The sequence below is a fragment of the Dasypus novemcinctus genome, chromosome 18, assembly GCF_030445035.2.
Source record: "Dasypus novemcinctus isolate mDasNov1 chromosome 18, mDasNov1.1.hap2, whole genome shotgun sequence".
In the NCBI taxonomy this organism is placed as follows: Eukaryota; Metazoa; Chordata; class Mammalia; order Cingulata; family Dasypodidae; genus Dasypus; species Dasypus novemcinctus.
Window position 1 is genome coordinate 63727230 of NC_080690.1, and position 21210 is coordinate 63748439.

The 21210-nt window shown below is 51.0% G+C and overlaps 1 protein-coding gene across 4 annotated transcripts in view; it reads right to left on the reverse strand.

The window, feature by feature from the left end:
* Positions 1 to 21210, reverse strand: part of XRCC1 (X-ray repair cross complementing 1) — a 27868-nt gene continuing 6658 nt past the window's right edge. For 2 of the 4 annotated variants that reach the window (XM_058280361.2, XM_071209291.1), the window contains 15 exons: positions 16223 to 16333; positions 8517 to 8675; positions 7489 to 7569; positions 7282 to 7387; positions 6579 to 6688; positions 6392 to 6503; positions 6000 to 6258; positions 5608 to 5724; positions 2779 to 2872; positions 2508 to 2640; positions 2143 to 2194; positions 1913 to 2052; positions 714 to 804; positions 259 to 334; positions 1 to 181 (listed from right to left, as the gene is read on the reverse strand). In XM_058280361.2, the coding sequence (XP_058136344.1) occupies positions 68 to 181; positions 259 to 334; positions 714 to 804; positions 1913 to 2052; positions 2143 to 2194; positions 2508 to 2640; positions 2779 to 2872; positions 5608 to 5724; positions 6000 to 6258; positions 6392 to 6503; positions 6579 to 6688; positions 7282 to 7387; positions 7489 to 7569; positions 8517 to 8675; positions 16223 to 16333 (1755 nt within the window). In that variant the 3' untranslated portion in view covers positions 1 to 67. Of the gene's footprint in view, positions 182 to 258; positions 335 to 713; positions 805 to 1912; positions 2053 to 2142; positions 2195 to 2507; positions 2641 to 2778; positions 2873 to 5607; positions 5725 to 5999; positions 6259 to 6391; positions 6504 to 6578; positions 6689 to 7281; positions 7388 to 7488; positions 7570 to 8507; positions 8676 to 16222; positions 16334 to 21210 lie in introns of all 4 variants that reach the window. The other 2 variants (XM_058280360.1, XM_071209290.1) reach the window with 1 other exon arrangement.

The following is a 21210-nucleotide window of genomic DNA, read 5'->3' on the forward strand; positions in this document are numbered from 1 at the left end:
TTCCAAACCAAGTCACCTTTATTAAACTTGTCATATGTGTGTGCGTGTGTGCGTGCATGCACATACTTCAGGTCTGGGGCACCACGCCATACAGCTGGTGGGGAAGTAACTTCTGCTTCTCGTTGCAACTGTAGATCCAGCGGGGGCGGACGAACACCAGGGCAGGGTTGTCCATCAGGGCCTGAGCAGTGGGCAGGGACACATGTGAGCGTGGTGGGGAGGTCACTCTGGCCCTCTCCCTGGCCCTCCAGCACTCACCTCCTCAAAGCTGGGGTCCCACTCCTGCGCCGTGATCACAAACTGGACGCGGTCACTCATGTAGTCCTCAAGCTCCCTGGTGCAAGAGAAGGAAAGAGGGAGAGGGCACTTCAGGGCTCTCAAGTCCCCCCTCTCAACATCCTGTGTCCCAGCCGTCCTCAAAGGCTGTCCTCTCTCCACCCCAGCCTGTGGCTTGCCCTTTCTCCCATGTGCTGGTCTTGCCACAGCCACAGCTGCAGCACCACCATCGCTAGTCCTCATGACAGCCTTTCCAGAAGTGGGGTGGGGTGCCTCACTTTAGAAAAGAGGAAACCAAAAGAGTAAGCAATGCATCTGAGCTGATGCCCCCTTCCCTGGCCTCCAGGTCACCTTCCTCCCCACAACCTCCCACAACATCCAAGCCCTCCCCTGGACCCAGCTCCCCTCCTTGGTCCCCAGCCTCTGGAGGTTCTGACCCATTGAAGGCTGTGACGTATCGGATGAGCTTCCGCCGCTCGTCCCCAGGAAACTCTCCGTACAGGAAGAAGTGTTTACCCTGAAAGAAGTCTGAGGGGGCAACGGCGGATGAGGGAGTGTGAGGCCCCAGCCAGGAGCCACAGCACACTCAGGGTCAAGGCAGGGAGGCGGGTACAGGGCTGAGGAGGGGCGTGCATGCCCAGGTGGGCAGTGAGAGCAGTGGTTCCACCCAGGGGCCCATCAGAACCCTATGGGTGGTGGTGGCGGTGTTTCTGAAATGGTCAAAGATGCTATTACTATTACTGCAACGTGTATCTGACAGAAGGTCAATCACAGAGGACAGTGCCACTTCATCAGCGTCGTCCCAAGTGGAAACTTTATATAGTCTGCCAGTTCTTCACCTTCACTTTCTCACTCTTTCTCAACCAGTGCCTTCTCTGGCTCTCACCTTTGGGATGGCTCTTTCTTCTGTCTGTTTTAACATGATTTTCCAGGCCATCAACGTGCTGATGCTGCCTTAGGGGCTTGGGGGGATCAAAGTATTTTCCTGCCATCGCCCATCGGGAATTGGAACAGCTCTTCCTGCAGCCCCTGAACCGTGCCGGCTGAGACCCTCAGCCTTCCTCCTCCTCCTCCCTCCATGCTCAACCTGCAGAAGCTTTGCCCTCCCCACCCCAGCCCACTCCCCCCACCTCACAATCCCCTGCAGAGTTTCCTACTCCCTCTGTTCCTTCTTTTATTTTGGGAAAGTGCACACACACACACGCACATGCACACGCACACCTCCAGTGTCTGGGGCCAGGCATACTGCATGACCACCGCCAAGGTCCTGACAGAGCTCAGTGCCCAGGCTCACCCTAGACCAACCAAACTGAACCCAGGGGGCTGGACCCAAACAGCTGTAGGTTTGGAAAGCTGAGTCCCGCCAAAAAAGCCCTTCACCCCACCCCCCATTCGGAAGCCTGGGGAAGGTACTGGCACTGGCCTGAGGGAGGGGCTAACACCTGGCTGGACACAGCAGGAAGACATAGAGCAGGTGTGCCAGGAAGAACGAGCAGGTGGCAAAGCAGAGGGGAGGAGGGGGGAGGGGAGACAGGTCCTGGGGGTAGCAGGGATCCTGGGGCTGGCTGAGGCAAGTCACAGCCGGGAACTGACAGGGATGGAATCACTCACCAGGAGGCAGGGAAGCACTTCCTACCTGGCAGCTCTGGAACAGGCAGGCTGGGAGACTCGGGGCGAGCCTCGCTGTCTGTGTTCTCATCTGTGGATCCCGCATACGGGTCCTCACCATTCTCCCCCTGGTCTGGGGGCTGCCTCTGTTCCTTCTGCTCAGCCACCCTGGGGGAGCCGAGGGGTTGGGGGCCAGCATACAGACCAGGGACCCCACCCCCAGGCTGGGGCCGCCCTAAACCCAAGCTCCAACCCTACCTTCTCAGCTCATCCTCAGTGTCCCCAGAATCTTCTGCTCCATTTTCCTGGCCTGTGAGTGGAAGCTCAGTCAACGTGAGGGGCCCGCCATGTCTTCTGGGAAGACTGGTAACTTCCCTCCCAGTATCACACCTGAGTTCAGACACAGGCACCCCAACCCCCTACCCCAGCTGCCCTCCAGGTCCCGCTGCCTGGAATCCCAGCTTCCTTCTCCATCAAAGCCAGATGTCCAGGATCCAGCCTCCACCTCTCTGAGACCCAAGAGTCCAGCTCCCTGCCCCGGCCCCTTCACACAGGCGAGTCTGGGTCTCCAGCCCCTCCTCCCCAGCACACAGGAGTCCAGGCCACCCCGACCTCTGACTGACCTGACTGCTCCCCCTCAGTGGGAGTATCATCCTGGGGCTCTGGTGAGGCTGCTGCGGTCCCTTCAGGGGTTGGGGGTCTCTGGGGTGAGCTGGGTCCTGCTGCCTGAGGGGGCTTGGCTTTGGTCGGGGGACGCTGAGGAGGAAGGGTGAGACAGATGAGTGGACGGGGTAGTGAGAAGGGAAGGGCAGCGTGGGGGTGCACGTGGGAGGCACTCGGCTGACCCCGTCCACCTCCCACTGTAGCCTTCCCCACTGGGCAGGGCCATTGGACCTTGCGTGGAAGCTTGGGGGCTTCATCCCCGCTGCCGCCGCTGTGAGACCCTCCCTCGTCCTCGCTGCTCGAGCCTGGTCCCGCCATGAGGTACCTAGAGGAGAAATCAGGACAGGACACGGAGTCCCTGGGGGAGGTACAGAGGGCACCTGGGAAGCAACCACCAGCCACGCTTAGTAAATACTTGGGGTCACAGTCACGGTCTCCCAGTGCCCCCCCCCCAGCTCAGGAAGGGCCCCACGACTCCAGTCACCCCAGCCACCCACAGCGCAGACCTGAGTATGCCCCCATCTCCTCTCCTCTCCTTGGGGAAGAAAGGCTCTCATTCAGAAAGGGGGAAAAATCAGAAATATCTGATTACCCCTTTGAGAACCAAAGTCAGTTTCTCATTAGGAGATGCCTGCCAGTTAAGGGAAAAGTCTCAAAGCGAATATAATTTCCACAACCTGACAATGAATTCATGGCTCCTTAAGCCACTGACATCGCAGGAAAAGAAACTATCAAGTAAAGTGCTGATGACAAATCAATCAACAACTAACACTTCCTACGTGCCAGGCACTGTTCTAAACACAGGACAAATACTGACTCGTTGAATCCTAGGGTGAGTGCTATTTTCAGTCCCATTTCACAGATTAGGAAACTAAGACACGAAGAGATTAATTAAATTGCCCCAAACCACAGGGCAAGGTCTGTGGCAGAGGCAAAGGAACCTGCTGCAACTTGAGGCTCTTCTGTGCACGCTGTGGTGGTGTCGAAGCTGGTGAAACCCTGTTCAGGTAAGTCAGGGGGAGCTCAGGGGACTGACAGTGGAGCAGTTGATGGAAGAGCCAATGGTCAGGTGGCTAAGCGTCAGGGTGCTTTGTACTCCAAGGGAGGAAGGAAGAAACATACTCAACTTTTGATTATGGGAGGGAGGGCAGGGCCATCAGCCTGGAGGCTTCCGACCAGACCAAAGTGCTTTCAGAATTGTTTTTCCACAACCCAGTGGCAAAGCCACTGCTGCTTGTCTTGTTGCCTTTGTCTTCCCTGACCTCCTGTGACAATAGCTCATATCCAGCTCCTTCTGCCTCTGAATAGCAATCCATCCTTCCTCCCACCCCTGTGGCCCCAGCTTCTTCTCAAGTCCCTACCTGCAGCCTCTCACGGCCACTCGATCCCCCAGAGCCCCAGGGGATCTTTTGGCCCAGGCCTGCCCCTGCCCCTGCCCTACTCAAAGCTTCCATGGCTCCCTATCGCCCATAGAAGAGGCACTTGGAGCCATATGGGTTTCAGAATTTTGAATTTTCTGATTTTAGAGGTAAAGCTACAGGTATACAAATTGTTACATAACATCCCCAGTGGGGTCTGGGGAAAGAGTCCTGTAATCAAACCTGTTAATATTTCTGCAGTAACTACTTGGACACACTGAATGGGGTAAATAAAGCCCATAAAGAGCCTCCCATCAGTTCAGGATGCTCGTGTAGCCAAGGAGTCTTTGCTAAAAGCAGGAAGGCACTCTTGGCTTCTTGAGCTGTCTAGACTCCTGAACTAGATAAGGAGTCTGAAGACCTGGTCCTCGGCTGGCCCTGGAAGTCCTCTCAGAGCTGACCCCACCCACCTTCCCAGCCTCACCTTTCTCACTGGAGACCATCTCTCAAATACGCTCGGCGCCACCTGACTTCTGAACATGCTCGGCCTCCTCCTCTCTTCCCTCCAATCCATGGGCCTCAGAGCTGACCCTTCCCTTCCCCAGCTCAAATGTCTTCGTGGCTCCTGCAGAGCCTCCTCTCCTGCGGAGCCTCCTCTCCTGCCACTTCCTGCCTCCTAGGGCAAGCTCAGCCCGCCTGCTCCTCATGCCAGCAGACACCAGGCAGCCCCAACCTTGTCTCCGGGCCCTGCCAGCTCTCTGCCTATTTAGCTAAGCAAACCTCTTCTCGTCCCTGAGGACCCCTGCTCACTGCCAGCCTCCCGTCGGGCTGGGGTCCTCCTCCGCACACTTCCACACTGTTAAAACAAGCCTGGCCCCTCGTCAAAGTGAAGGCTTTCAAGGGCACAGCCAAGGCACGCCGGCAGCTGGTCCCCAGCCAGGCACCAAGCAGAGGCTCAGGAACGTGCTCCAAGTGATCGTGAATGGGCCCAGTGCTCCTCCGTTCTGCCCGGGGCCTTCACACATGCTGTTCCTTCAGCCCGAAATGTCCTTTTTCTTCTCCACAAACCAGCCTCACAGAGCTCTCTGTGACCTTCCCAGACAAGGTCTCTCCTCCTGTGGGGTCCCCTCCCCCTCGCCTCTGCCCCTCCTCCTCTTAGAAGCCTGTCCAGGGAAGCGGACTTGGCCCAGTGGTTAGGGCGTCCGTCTACCACATGGGAGGTCCGCGGTTCAAACCCCGGGCCTCCTTGACCCGTGTGGAGCTGGCCATGCGCAGTGCTGATGCACGCAAGGAGTGCCGTGCCATGCAGGGATGTCCCCGTATAGGGGAGCTCCACGTGCAAGGAGTGCACCCCGTAAGGAGAGCTGCCCAGCGCAAAAGAAAGTTCAGCCTGCTCAGAAGTGGTGCTGCCCACACGGAGAGCTGACACAGCAGGATGATGCAACAAAAAGAAACATGGATTCCCGGTGCCACTGATAAGGATAGAAGTGGTCAAAGAACATACAGTGAATGCCCACGGAGAGCAGACAACTTGGGGGGGCGCGGCGAGGAAGGGGAGAGAAATAAATAAAAACTAAATCTTAAAAAAAAAAAAAAAGCCAGTCCACTTCAGGCTGGACCCAGATCAGGTGTGTGCGCTTGTATGTGTATGTCTGTGAGCGCACACGTGTATGTGTGACACGTGTGGGCAGTGGGGCCTCACCTCCGGGAGGGCAGCCGTCGACGCATGCGGTGACAGTCCAGCACCCACTCTTTCCGCACGATGCGGCCTCCAAGGCTTAGGACCTGGCTGTACTTGGGTGTGTTGGCAAAAGCACAGCTGTGGGGGCAGAAAGGAGGGTTGTCAGTCTGGTAGGATCTGAGGGGTGAAGGAAAGAGGAAGACACAGCGACAGATATGGGAGAGACAGAAAATGAGCTGGGAAGGCTGAGGGAGAGATGGAGGAAGCACAGAGAAAAAGAGGCAGGAGATCCAGAGAACCAGGAAGAGAGACAAGCAGAGAGATGAGGAGAGGACAGCATGACGGATGGAAGGGATGAGGGCGAGGGGGCAGAAGTGGGTGGGAAGCGTGGGAGGTGCAGGGCGCACACTTACATGAGGTGGGTGCTGTCTGGGGTCCAGTCTGGCCGATACTTGGCTCCCAGCTCTAGGGCCTTGTCCCGGAGGTCTGAGCGGAAAGGGTTCTGGAAGCCACTCAGCACCACCACCACACCCTGAAGGATCTTCCCCAGCTCCTGGGGGCCGGCTCGGGGCCCCCTGGGCTTGGTGCCTTCTCGCTGGGGCTTCCCTGGCCCTGCCCCTTGTGCTGCGGCAGGGACTGGAGCCGGGGCTGGGGTACGGGTGGGAGCGGGCACTGGGGAAGCCAAAGAGCAGGATTCAGTTACCACCACCCAACCTGTGACTAAGCCCAGCCCTCCTCCCTGAGGACACAGGAGTGTGCGCCCCAGCCCCTCTGTCCCCTTGGAAAAGGAATCTGGTTTACTCACACTTGGGTCTCTTGAGGGCAGGTGGCGATTGCTGGGCTGATGGTTTGCCAGGGGCCTTCTGTTCTTCTTGGTTCAGCTCCAACTTCCTCTTCCCCTTAGGAGAGTCCTGAGGCTGAGGGGGTGCGGGCGGAGTGAGGCCTCTGACTTCTCTCTCCTACTCCACCCCATAGGGGTCTGATGATTGTACCTTGGAGGTGCTACCCATAGCTCTAGAAGTGAGGAGAGCTGAGGAGGCAGCGCCAGAGGCCTGGAGTGTAGCGGCTGCGTAGCTGGGTCCTGCTTGATCACTGGTTATGGCTACAGAGAGAGAAGATGTACCCAGGATGAGGGGGCTGGGCCCTGAGACCTTTCTGAATCTATCTGTGGGACACAGAGTATTGCTCACAAAACCAAGAAGTGGTCCAGAAGTCCAGGCCCAGCCTCCTCTTCCCCCAGACCCAGGGGTCCAGGCCCAGCCTCCTCCTCCCCCAGACACAGGGGTCCAGGCCCCAGGCCCCTCCTCCCCCAGACACAGGTGTCCAGGCCCCAGCCCCTCCTCCCTCAGACCCAGGGGTCCAGGCCCAGCCTCCTCCTCCCCCAGACACAGGGGTCCAGGCCCCAGCCCCCTCCTCCCCCAGACCCAGGGGTCCAGGCCCCAGCCCCTCCTCCCTCAGACCCAGGGGTCCAGGCCCAGCCCCTCCTCCCTCAGACCCAGGGGTCCAGGCCCAGCCTCCTCCTCCTCCCCCAGACCCAGGGGTCCAGGCCCCAGCCCCCTCCTCCCCCAGACCCAGGGGTCCAGGCCCCAGCCCCCTCCTCCCTCAGACCAGGGGTCCAGGCCCAGCCCCTCCTCCCTCAGACCAGGGGTCCAGGCCCAGCCCCTCCTCCCTCAGACCCAGGCCCTCTGCACTCACCTGGGGATGTCTTGTTGACCCGGCTGAAGAAGAGAGCCCCGGGTCTCAGGGAGTTGCCACTCTCGTCCTCCTCCTTCACACGGAACTGGCCGAGCTTGGTCACCTTCTAAGGTCCCGCAAGGTCAGTGCAGCAGATGTGCTACTGGCAGGTGGGGGTGAAGAGTGGGGAGAAGGAAAGGCTCTGGGGGGGTGATGGGTAGAGCTTACCTGGGACGAGGACTCAGGGGGGGCCTCATCTTTGTCTGGGGGACTGTGGAACCGCACAAAACTCAGGCCATAAGGGGCGTCCTGGGAAAGGAGAAGCAGGCATCAGGAGCCTCTGGCCCTGGCTGTCCTGGGGCCCCAGAGCTTAGCTCCAAGCCCCTAAACTTCTTAGGGAAATTCCTTTCTGGCGCTTTCCCTCTTACGGACACATGTCTGGGGAGGCACTGCAGTGATAATGACAATAACCTTCCAGCTGTGGCCAGTATTAACTCTCTCTCTGGCTTTGCTCCCAAGCCCTTTCCTCGCATTAGCTCATTTTGCCATCAGAGCAGCTGGCCAGGACTATATGTCCACAAGAATCCACTCCCAAATGCCTGCACTCCTGCCGATGGCATGGGATGGGGAGAACAGAGAAAGGCCCCTCGCTCCAGGCTTTCCCGCTCAGCCAGCTGGATGCAGCGCTGTGTGATAGTGATGGAAGGAGCCAGAAGCCAGCTGGCTGGCTGAACCCTGCACCCCCTCCAGAACAGTTATTCCTACTGTGTGGTGCCATTACATAGTCGGGGTGCATTGCTACCATGGCTCAGCAACCCTGTTAGAACCTGGACACTGAGGCCTAGAGAGGCTAAGCCACTTGCCCAAAGTCACACAGCCAAGGGGTGGTGTAGCCAAGATGGGAACCTGGTAGTGTGACATGAACTACTACTAAACTGCCACCCTAACCCCCTCTCTCTAACTAGCTAGTGCTGCCCCCCCAATTCCTGTCCCTCTGGGATCTTGAGTCCACCCTTCCTAAACTCCAAGAGAAAACTCAGCCCCCATCCCAGGGACACAGATGACGGCAGCCCCATCACACACCTTGCTGGACACCAAACTCAGCCTGGGGACCATGGAGACGCAGCCTCCCCATGACCCCAGGAGAAAGCCAGCTTTCCAGTCCTCCCAGGCCTCCGGGACTCAGACACTGGGCCCTCAGCTTCCTCCTCCCCCAGCACCAAGGAATCTGTGCCCCCAGTCCTGACCTCAGGTACCTTGCTATAGGGCTGGCTGCAAACAATTTTGACGCGGTCCCAGCGCTTCTCGGCTGCTGCCCGGACCAACTTGTCAGGCCCAAAAATGCGAACACGGTTGGTGTTTGAGCCACTGCGGCTCTCAGAAGGGGACATGAAAGATGAGGTGACCAGAAGGACCTAGGCGGGGGAGGCAGAAGGGCACAGCAAGTGAGAACCAGAGCAGACTGGCTCATCCAAGACCTCCGGGGAATTCTGCTTGAGCAGGGCTCTCTCTGGGTTCCTCCCCGGTTTCTGGCTCCAGTCCTTCCCTGACACAGATCTAGAGGACCTTTCAAACCTCCATGTCTGAATGGTCCTTCTCAAAACCTTTCCACAGTCTTTGATTTCTGGCAACATGGCAGAGAGAAGTCCCAGGGGAGAAGAGCAGCAAGAGTACACCACCTGTTGGAAATGCTTGGCCCAGGCAGCAGAAAGGCAAGGCGGTTTTCGGACGCCAGAAGTGAAGGCGCAGACTCTAGAGCGGCGGGGAGCTGCGACAGCCTTGAAAGGATGGTCTCTCAGCTCCAAGCCTGCCCTCCTGCAGCCGGCACTGCCAACGGCGGGGCCAGAGGGGGCTGCCAGGCTGCAGGAGGGGGAGAGGTCCTGCCCCTCCCTGCCTCCACCTTGGCCCCCTGCCAGGCTCCGCACGGCACCGCAGCAGCTCCTGCCCACAGCAGGACCCCACTGGGCAGCTTACCAACATGGCAGAGGCAGCCTCATTGACGCCCTCAGCGACACAGGCGGATGCCGCCCCCTAGGGCCCACATTTCCGCTCCCCAGGGCCCACCTCAGCTGCTACGTGGCTACATTTCAGTAATTCCAACCTCTTTCCTTTTGTTTCCCCCAGCCCGAGGGTGGCAGCTGCTGCTTCCTGCAGCTGCTCCTTCACAATATTTTATCTTCTCTTGTCGCCTTTTCATGCCTTCAATTCCTAGCTACTAATTCTCCACATCAAATTCTCTGTTAGAGGGGTGTGGTGCCGGGCTCCTGGCAGGACGCTTGGCTTGGGCCAGCAGCACCGATGCTGGTGCCTTTGTACCACCTAGGGGCACAGGGCTGTCTTAGAGGGCTCTACGTGGGGACCCGGAGGTGGGCACACAGGACACCAAGCCTGGGCGCCAAGAAAGGACAAGGGTCATATCAGAGGCCACCACCACATCACAAATGCAGGGGTTCCCATGGGTGTTCAAAAGCCTCAGTGTGTAGGCTGAGAAAAGGTGCCTTGTGGAGAGAGTGGGTAGGATGCCTGCCTGCTTCGGCCTTGGGAACAGCAGAGAAAAAAAACAAAAAATGCTCTCAGGGGAGTTCTTAGCTCCAAGTCTGTGCTCTCACGGATATGGAGCAAAAATTCCTATGACCTATATGTGTGAAAAAAACAAAACTGACAATTTTTAGTGGTCCCATGGGGGTAGCACTGCAGATGCCAAGACAAATCCCCTTTGGAAGAATGAACTTCAAACCAACTCCTCAAAAAAGTCCCAGAGATATAGTCCCAAAGAAGGAAAATTACCAAGAAGGTAAACAGCCCTATGAGGAAATAAGCTGCCATGATTTAGGATCCACAGAAACCCAAATTGCAGACTCAGACCCACAGGTTTTGCACCTGTTGAAATTATCAGGACAGAATATAAAATAGGTATATTTACTAGAAACAAACAGAGTGAGGACATGATGATGCAAGAACAAACGACAATCAAGAGTGGCCCCGTGGTTTTGAAATGAGTAAAGAGTTGTGTGCCCAACGCCAGCCAACTTGTGCCCTGTGGAACAAGGATGGGCACAGGACCAGTTCCAGCCAATGTGATGGGGGCTCCTGGGGAACATTTTCCTTCCTCATTAAACAGATACGGAGGAGGCCATTCTACCTCCTCCCCCACTTCCTGCTTTGGATGCTGAGGTAATGGATGGAGCAACAGCAGTCACCTTTGGATCACAAGGGTAAGTCTGGGAGACTCAAGAGGTGCTGACCCACCTCCCTGATATGGTTAACCTGCCAGACCAATTCTGGGTCTGCCTAATGCTAGATATTCCCTACAGAAATAATAAATGTCCATATATATATAGTAAGCCACTTTTAATCAGATATATTCTATCACTTATTTTATCTTTCTTTTTCTAATTGACAGGCTGTGACATTCATGAACTCAGAGAACAACTACGTGCTTCTTTGTACCCAGCTCTAACTGTAAAGAGGAACATCGAAGTCAAAGAAAATTGTATAGAAGGAATGCCATCTGCCTGGCCCTGACGATACTTGTTTATGAAAGGCCTTCGAGCTGGCAGGGGAGCTGAATTTATCCTCTAGTGACTGAATCAAGGAGCTAGCTGACCATCAGAGCAATACAAACTGGTTGGCAGCTGCTATTCTGAAAAAGAGGCAGATTTCCCTGGAATGTACTCCCCTGCCATTCACTGTGAGACCAAAACAACTCTGGTTGTCAGACTGTTTTATTACCCAACACTGTCCCTCTGCCTCCAGAATTAAACCTTTAATCTCTAGACTGTGTTAACCTCAAAAGCTTATGAGTCTCCTTTGTAGACTTCGGAGGGGGAAAAAAGAACATGTAGTTGACTCTGTAGAAAATGATATTCATTATTACAAGGATGCCTTACACTTAATTTGTAGGTGACATCAACAGTCACCTCTGCTCCACCCTTCTTCCTTTTTGTTCTTGATTCTCTCAGCCATATCTAGTCTCTGAGTAGAAAGTGAACATACAATTCCCAGAGTCTTTAATTCAGTCTTGGCTAGACAGTATAAAAGAAACCTGACACTTCTTCAGACGTTTCATTAAAAACCTTGAAAGAACAGGAGGGTTGGTATAGGTGTTTTGAGACTTTAAAATTGACTTTTTCTGGGGAAGCAGATGTGGCTCAACTGATAGAGTGTCCGCCTACCATATAGGAGGTCTAGGGTTCGAACCCCAGGCCTCCTGACCCATGTGGTGAGCTGGCCCATGCACAGTGCTGCCACATGCAAGGAGTGCCATGTCATACAAGGGTGTCCCCTATGAAGGGGAGGCGTATGGGTAAGGAGTGCACCCTGCAAGGAGAGCCGCCCCCCCCACACACACACACAAAGTACAGCCCACCCAAGAGTGGCACTGCACTCTGAGAGCTGATGCAGCAAGATGACGCAACAAAAAAAGAGACACAGATTCCTAGAGCTGTGGAGAATACAAGTGGACACAGAAGAATACATAGTGAATGGACACAAGAAAGCAGACAATGGTGGGGGGAGGGGAAGGGGAGAGAAATAAAATAAATCTTTAAAAAAACACCAAAACTGACTTATTCCTGCTTTCATCATTATAAAGTAGAATTTTTATCTAAATCTGTTTGCAGAAAACTTTTTTTAATAGTCCCAAAGTCCGTCGACTTATATAAACTTGAGAATAAAAATGTTTGTAAGAGGAAAACTCATTTGTTAATATATATACTATAGAGCAGAAAAATCACTTGATAAAATTCAACATACATTCATGACCAAAGCTCTCAACAGACTAGGAATAGAAAAGAACTTCCTTGACCTGGCAAAGGACATCTATTTTTTAAAAAACCTACAACTAACATCATACTTAATGGGGAAAGACTCAACACTTTCCCCCTAAGGTCAGGAACAAGGCAAGGATGTCTGCTCTCATCACTTCTGTTTAACACTGCAATAGAGATAATAGTCAGTGCAATATGGTGAGAAAAATAAAAATAGAAGGGCTCTAGATTGGAAAGGAAGAAAACTGTCTTTATTCACGGACAATATAATAATCAAAGCAGAAAACCCCGAGGAATCTACATAAAATTAGTAGAATTAATAAGTTAATTAATTTAGCAAGGTCATGGGATACAAGGTCAATATACAAAAAAAAACACTGGAAAATGAAATTTAAAAAGAAATCATTAGAACAGCATCAACACTTTAGGCAAGAATCAATAGTAGATGCTAAAAATAGTAGGTGCAAGCTTGAGGAGTAACAAGATATTTATATAGCCTCAGAGTATTTCCTCACATGATACTTATTAATTACAGTGGGTAAAATAGTAATTTTACAGTAGAGAAACCTTGCAGACACCACCTTAATTAAATGACAAAGTTATCATCACTAACAGAGTAAGTCAATAGCACATGCCTCATAAGATGCACAGAACACATCACGTCTATGGATTCAGGCCAAAAACCTAAATTTAAACAGAACGAAACACCAGGCATTCCATAAAAGTACATTTTACAAAATCACTGCTGTCTACTCTTCAAAAATGTCTATGGCAGGAAATACAAAGAAAGTCACAGAAACTGTTCCCCATGCAAGGAAACCAAAGAGACATGATAGCTTAATGCAATGCACAAACCTGACTTCTTTTTTTCCTGCTATAAAGAACATTATTGGGACAATTAAGAGGATGTGAAGAAGGTCTGAGATACGATGATAGTATTGTATCATGGTTAATTCCCTAGGGAAGTGGACTTGGCCCAATGGATAGGGTGTCCGCCTACCACATGGGAGGTCCGCGGTTCAAACCCTGGGCCTCATTGACCCATGTGGAGCTGGCCCATGCGCAGTGCTGAGGCACACAAGGAATGCTCTGCCACACAGGGGTGTCCCCCATGTAGGGGAGCCCACGCGCAAGGAGTGCGCCCCATAAGGAGAGCTGCCCAGCGCAAAAGAAAGTGCAGCCTGCCCAAGAATGGCACCACACACACGGAGAACTGACACAACAAGATGATGGAACAAAAAGAAACACAGATTCCCGATGCCACTGATAAGGATAGAAGCGGTCACAGAAGAACACACAGCGAATGGACAGAGAGAGCAGACAACTGGGCGGGGGAAGGGGAGAGAAATAATTAATAAATAAATAAATCTTTTAAAAAAAGGTTTATTTCTTAATTTTGCCAGTTTTTAAGAAAACGATAAATTAGAATGTCTAGTAATGTTAAGAAAATGTCTTTTTTAAAGAAAATACCCTCTGGGGTATGTGGGGGTAAAGGGGCATCATTGTATGCAACTTACTCTCAGCTCAGAAAAAAAATATATATGGGTGTATTAACATTTGGGGAATCTGGGTGGAGAATATATGGGAATTCTAGGAATTACTCTGCAACTTTTCTGTAAGTCTGAAATTATGTCAAAATGAATAGTTGCTGACAAGCTGGTTTTTATGGTTTGTATGGAAATGCAAAGAATCTAGGAGTGCCAAGTCTCATAGAAGAATAAAGTTAGAAGTCCTGACTTCGATATTTACTCTTAAGAGAATGTGATACTAGCAGAAATACAGATACATAGATCAATGAACATAATGGAGAGAACCAAAATATAACCCACACAAATACTGTCAATTAATTTTCAAAAAAAGTGCCAAAATATTTCAACAGGAAAAGTAATGTCTGAAAAAAGTTTTTTAACAAGCATAGAAAAAACATACAGAAAAAATGAAACTTGTCCCCTACTTTAAAGAATACACAAAAATCCATTTGCAATAAACTGCCAATCCAAGGGTAAAAGCTAAAACAACTTCTAGAAGAAAACAGAGGAGATCATATTCACTACTTGGGACAGGCAAATATTTCTTATAGAAGACAAAAAGGCACTAAGCATGAAAGAAAAGGTTTGACAGATTGAACTTCATCAATTTCTGCTCATCCAAAGATACTATTCAGATAATGAAGAGACAAACCACAAACTGGGTGAAAAGATTTGCAACACACATGATAAATAGACAAATAACAAATTAAAAATAAGCTAAACAAGCCAGACACAAAAGGACAAATAATATATGACTGCGTTCCTATGAACCAAATATTTTGTATAACATCGAATGATTAAAAAAAAAATTATATGTATACAGTACATTTAATTGAGAAGTGTATGTTTTTATTGAATTGTGCTTTATTTTTATTTTTTAGTTATTGTTTATATTTTCAATTGTTAAATGTACAAAATAGAGTTTAAAAAAAATAAGCTAAAGACTGGAACAGACACTTCACAAAATAAGATGAATGGGTGGCTAATAAGTACATGAAAGGTACACAACCTTGTCACTTGTCAGGAAAATACAAATTAAAGCACCCAGCACAGGGCCTGGCATGCAGTAGGAGCTCACAGAATATTCACTGAATAACACGCCCATCTGAATGGTTGAAATTAAATAGACTAACAACACCAAGTATTGGTGATGATGTAGAGCAACTAGAACTCTCATACACGGCTCAAGGGAATACAAAATGATACAACCATTTTGGAAAACTATCTGGCAGTTTCTAACAAAATCAAAACATGTATCCAGGCTATCACCCTGCAATTCAACTATCACCCTGCAACTCTTAGGTATTGACCCCAAAGAAATGGAAACTTATCTCCAAGAGACTTGTTCAATCAGAGTCAAAAATTGGGAAGTCCATCAACAGGAGAAAGGATCAATGGACTGGACTAATACCCATACAATGGAATGCTACTCAGCAATCAAATGGAATGAGCCACTGACATATGACATGGAAGAATCTCAAAAACTGTATATTGAGCAAAGGAAGCCAGACACAAGAGAATAAATATCTTATGATTCCATCCGTATGAAATTCTAAATTGGTCTAGAGTGATGGAAAAAAGGACAGTGGTTGCCTTGAGCTGGGAGTGGGAGGACTGACTGCAAGGGGGCCCGAGGGAATTTTCAGGCATGCCGGAACTGTTCTGTCTCTTGATTTTGGAGGTGGTTGCGCAGGTGTATACATCTGTCAAAACTCTTTGAACAGTTTTTTGGGAATCCCTTATTTTTTAATGTAACATTTTATGTAATCTAAGTATCTTTTAAAAATAAAAAATATATTTTAAAAAATTTTAAAAAAGATCTATGCATGTTACTGAATGTAAAACATGCCTCAGTTAAAAACGACTTTTTACTGCATGAAAAAAATGTATCTTGTAGAAAACTGGGTTTATTCTCTTAGAGTTGTAAATTCCGTTTGTCATAGAAGGTTTATTTGTACCCAAGACATTTATTTTACTGCTTAACCAGCTGGCTATGACCTCACAAAACCAGCTCTAATTAACTCAATCAGTTAAAAAAAAAAAGACTTGTGCTTACTGTTTTAATATTCAGAATGCAGCTAAAGGCTTTTCTTCTTGTACAAATTTATTGCAAATAAAGTGACTAATAGAGGCATCCCCAATGCAGATCTCAATATGCCAGGCCATCTGTGATAATCTCTAAAAGTAGTAGTTTTTTCTCCTGAGCAGTAATTGGATCTTAGAACAAAAAAGAGCCTGAGGGGCGTAGATGTGGCTCACACTGTTGACCACAGGGGAGGTCCTAGGTTCGGTTCCCAGGGCCTCCTGAAAAAAAAAACAAATGAAAAACAAAAGTCAGGGAAGCCAATGTGGCTCAGTTGAGCGCCGGCTTCCCATAGACGAGGTCCTGGGTTCACTCTCCGGTACTGAAAAACAAATAAATAAATAAACCTCCAGTTTGTTTAAGCAAGCACAGTGCAAATTCCACTCCTTCCCTGAGTGTGTTTATCACCCTGCATCTGCTCTGTCTCCTCTTCCCAATGAGCTGTCAGGATCGGCTGTGACTCACCTAGACCCCGGCCTGGCCCAGCACACAGAAGGCCCCAGGTGGGGGTGGGGGTGGGGAACGCTGCCGGGGGCCTCTGGGGTGGAGAACAGCCCAGGCCTTCTCCAGGTCTTGCTTACCTCGTAGTCCTGCTCCCCGCCTCCTCCAGCTGAGCTGCCCACCAGCACCTCCGCGAAAGCAGAGCCATCATTCCCGATGTCGATGCTGTGTATCTGCTCCTCTTTCTCCAGCTGTGGGGAGAGGGCAAGGCCCTGTCAGTGCCAGCTCTGCCCTCAGCCTCAGGAGTGGGGGGAGCCCCATCTGGGCTGCCATGTCCCCTTGGAATGTCAACTCTGTGACAGTGGAGACCAGGGCTGGGTAGTGCCACTGTGTCCCCTGCACCCAGCACAGGGCCTGGCAGAGTAGGAGCTCACCAAATATTTGCTGAATAAAACTCCCCCCACCACCTGCTTCACCAACCTTCCCAGATGCCATCAGATCCGCTTATTGCACACTCTTGGCAGCTATCCAGAGTTATAACTGTGCAAAAAACCCTGCAGATAAATGTCATATCTGTCACCCCTGCCCCAACTACACAGGACTCAGTGGAAGCTTCCCAAAGGCAGGGTCCTCCTTGGGATTTACTTCCCAGGGAATCTGGGTTTGAATTCCAGCTCTACAGCATACATGCTGTGTGGCCTTATTAGCTAACATCTCAGTAGCTCAGTTTCCTCATATGTAAAATGGACATGATCATCTTACCTATTCCACATGGCCAGTGGGATTAATAAATGAGGTCAGTCTCATAGATACCAGGGCACAGGGTGCGGCATGTAGCAGGTGCTCAACTGTACTGTCCGGAGACATGATTAGCCAGTGCACGGTAATTATTTGTTGAAAGAAGGACTCTCTAGAATGACTTCCCCAAAGGATCTGCCACTCCCACCTGACAGCTGGAGGCATGGAAAGACCTACTGCTGGTGGGGGAGAGTTAACACAGCACAAGCAAGTCTCCTGCCTTCCAGGCTGGGATTCTAAAACAGATTAGGACCCTAGAACGCTGAGTCATTAGAGCTCTCGAAGGTACCGAGTCTGCCACCCCCACTCACCCCATTCTCCCACCACCATCCAGTGCTCCCATGTGCTCTTTAACCTCCCTGTCAGGTCATCCCAACATCGCCTGCACACTGCTGCAAACACGGGAGGAAGGGCTGCATTTGGGGTAAGCCAGCCTGGATTGATTACAGGCCGGATTTGATTCCAGCCCTGCCCTCATCCTTTCCTGCAGGAGCAGCTGGGTAGGTGGACTTGCGTGTATGTGTGCATGCACAGTCAGGGTGCAGGAGTCTCCAGATTCTGCTCAGAATACAGCTTGGACTCTTTCAAGGACTGAAGGGAGGCTGCCGAGCTGGTATGGAGGGGGCAAGGCCCCAGGGACGTAGCTGGTCTGGGGGCACAGGAGCACCCCAGCTAGGGAGAATGGGAGGCGAAGGCCAGTGGGCCCCTTACCTTCTGGACAACCACTCTTCCTATTAAACTTGGCTTTCTCTGGGAAAAGGGGATGGGATATTACTGGGGGAAATGATGCTTCCTCAATCTCATTGCTTCTGGATGAGAAAAAAGGACACTTTTCCATTATTCCAGAATATAAATGCCTACCCTCCTTGGAGTTGCAGGGAAAGAGTCACTGAGAGATCACTAAGTTCATACCCCTGACTTAATCCAACCTTCAGGCTTGAATCACTTGAATCATTTGGGTTCTGAAGGCTCCTTCAGGGAACTTCTTCCTACTCCTTACCCACATTCCTCCAGCTGCGCCTTAAATTTGTCGACTCTGAGTCAAGTAGGTAAGTATGATGGGGTGGGGGACTCAGGGTTCGGGAGTGCGTGGGGGCGGCTGGGGAAGGCAAAGAACAGGAGTATGAAGAACTGCCTCCCGCCCAGCTCCTCTTCTTCATCTCGGGGAGGCCTGGCCTAGCATGACTGTACTGATTCAATTATTCCCCGAGTGCAACAAAAATAAATGATCCGAAAGTTAAAAAAAAAAAAATCCAGCCCTTCCATTTCCAAACTGCAACCCCCGCTGAGGGAGGCGACCTCTCTGAGTGCCAGTTTCCTCCCTGTCATGTGTGAAAGGGGCGGGTCCTTCTGAAGGGAGCTGAGAGGACACAGGCCAACTGCAGTGACCAGTTGAACGCCCACTACGGGCCAGCCACATCCATGCCCTGCTCCCGCTCCTCACCACCATTCAGCGAGGCAGGTGCTGCTGTCCTCTCCATTTTACACAGGAGCAAACGGAGGCAGGAAGCAGTTATAGACCTTCCCCAGGGTCACCCAGCTGCTGATGGGAATGGAGACAGACTGGCTCGAGTCCCCATGTGCTCGTCCGCCACAGCACAGAAAGGCCTTCCTGGCTGCCTGGCCACTCCCCCTGGCTCCACTGCAGCTCCCAACTCAGCCTTGGGACACAGGAGCCCCAGTCTGACTTTTCAGCCTCCTGCCCCATGGGATCACTCTCCTCGGGCGGCACCAGCCTTCCTTCTGCCCTGAGAACAGGCGCTCCTTCCCATCTGCCCCTGCCCCTGCTTGGAACACTGTCCCCCTATACCTCCCTACGGCAGGCTCCATCCTTGGTGCAGGCCTCTGCTCCTGTGTCACCCCTGCCCTGACCCCCCAAAGTAGGCCCCCTCAACCCCTTCTAGGTGCTACTCCTTACTCCCTAGCCTCACTTCGTTTTTATCACCACTGGGTATCATGTAGCTACACCGTTTGTATGTGTCTAGCCACCTGTCTCCCCTGCTACCCGTTTAAGCCCATGAGGACACGGACAATGTCTGATTCATTCCCTGCTGTGTCCCCAACACAACACCAGTGACTGGCCCTTCCCAGCTCTGCTTAGTCACTGGCTGTGTGATCCTGGAGCAAATGGTTTCATTTCTCCCCTTTGCCTCAGTTTCCTAATCCGTAAAACAGGGGCAGTGGCTATATTAAGTTGTTGTGAAGAATAAATGAGAAATACATGTAAAGTCCCTAGAAAGGTGCTGGCACAGAGTAAGCATTAGATCACTGTCAGCTAAGCCTCCTACAGCAGGCCTTCAACACTTTCCTGATAGACGGACAGATGGATGGACGGGAAGCCCAACAGACATTTGCTGAAGAAACCAATGCCCCCTGAGCTGTAACTCTGGGTCTGCCCTCCCTTCCCGAGTGGCTTTGGCATGTCACTCCCCTGTTCTTTGCCTGTGTCCCCATCCGTCACACAAGGGGACCATCAGGGCTAGTTTTTGGATTACTCGCTGTGTGCCAGCCGCTTGGGGAATAGCTTTCTCTGGCTGCTGTAAACAAATTACCACAAACTTAGTGGCTTAAAATAACATACATTTATTTTCCTACAGGTCTGGAGGCCGGAAGTAGGGAACTGGGTCTTACAGAGCTAAAATCCAGGTGTCAATAGTGCTGTGTCTTCCAGAGGCTCGAGGGCAGGTTCCGCTTCCAGCATTTTCCAGTGTCAGAGGCCACCCACATTCCTCGGCTCCTGGCCTCCTTCCAGCAAGGGCGTCCCTCCAGCCTCCGCTTCCATCATGGCACCTTCTCTGTCTCCCTTTCCCTTATAAGGACCCCTGTGATGACCTGGGCCCATCTGCCCTAGGCAGGCTGATCTCCCCATCTGGAGATCCTAATCACATCTGCAAAGTCTCTTTGCAGGGTAGGTAACATATTCACAGGTTCCAGGAATGAGGACGTGGACATCTCTGGGGACCTCGCACTTGGCTACGTTCTTCTGGATCCCCACAACCACCTTCGGAGGAAAAGTCTGTTACCACCCGTTTTACTGATGGGGAAACTGAGGCTCATGTGGGTTAAACAAACAGCTCACATGCCACACACAGCTAATTGCTAGCAGAGCAATTTCGACCCGACTGCCTATTCAATACCAATTCCCTATCAACTTCCTGGTTCAGTGCTTGAGGTAAAAAGTCAGTTATCTTTACCTCTCCCACAGTACAAAGAACAGGGTCCCACATCTGGTCGGAGTTATATATTTGTACTTTAAATGAGTGATTCTTGTTGCATATACAACCATTTGCAGTCTGAACACACACCTACACTCCCTTGTGTTTCTTCTTCTTGATAAGTTCTCACAAAAACTTTTACATGGACTGTACACCTGAAAGTGGTTAAAATGGGAGATGTTACATTGTATTTCTGTTACCACGATAAAAAGTAAAAAAAAAAAAAAGTAAAAGAAAGTTTACATGGTTAGTTTACTATCAGGCAATTCACTAAAAATATGTATATAGATGACAAGCAAGTTATTAGCAATAAATAACAGATGAAATTTTTTTTTTTAAATCCAGTCTAAAAACATTAAAAGGTGGGTTCTATAGGAATGAAGTCTAGCAGTCCCGGGCACTTCCCTGCCCTGCCTGCCTCACGTGGGACACTTACTCCTCAGACAGAACGAGAGGAGGGGCAGGAAAACACTTTGGAAATCTGGCGCTAATGTGCGAACATCAGGCCTTTTAATCAGGTCAGGCTTCCTGAGGAACCCACGTCCCAGAAATCATGAGTACACTCCCACACTGTCTTTTCAGCTGCTCCTAGTTGGATAAGAGTTCACACAGCCATCCCCTCACAGTCACCTGAAGCAACTGTCACCCAGCTACACTTGTCCCGACCATCTAAGCAGATGGCTGCCCCTCAGTCCTTGTCTACTCCATCTCTGCTACATTTGTCACAGATGTCCACTCCTCACTTCTACTTAAATGAGGTGGCGCATGCCTCAAGTAGGAAGGCACGAATAGTAAGTTTATTTTTTTCATCTGTGTATGTATACGCCATCATTCTGACCCAAATGGAAAACATTTCCAGTACACACTTCGGCTCCTTCCCAGTTACATCTGGGAGCGTCTTAGCTGGGCTTTGGGGATGGAGGGTGTTGCCCAGGAAATGACTGAAAGCCTGGGCATGACCCCCTGGATCTTGTTTCCATGCACTTTTCCGGGCTAGACCATGGTTTTCACCAGCGTTACAGGCTGATCCATTAGGATCACCTTCACAGCTGAGAGCACAGACTCTGGGGCCGAAGCCTGCTGGCGGCTGAGACCTGGGCAGATAACTGCACATG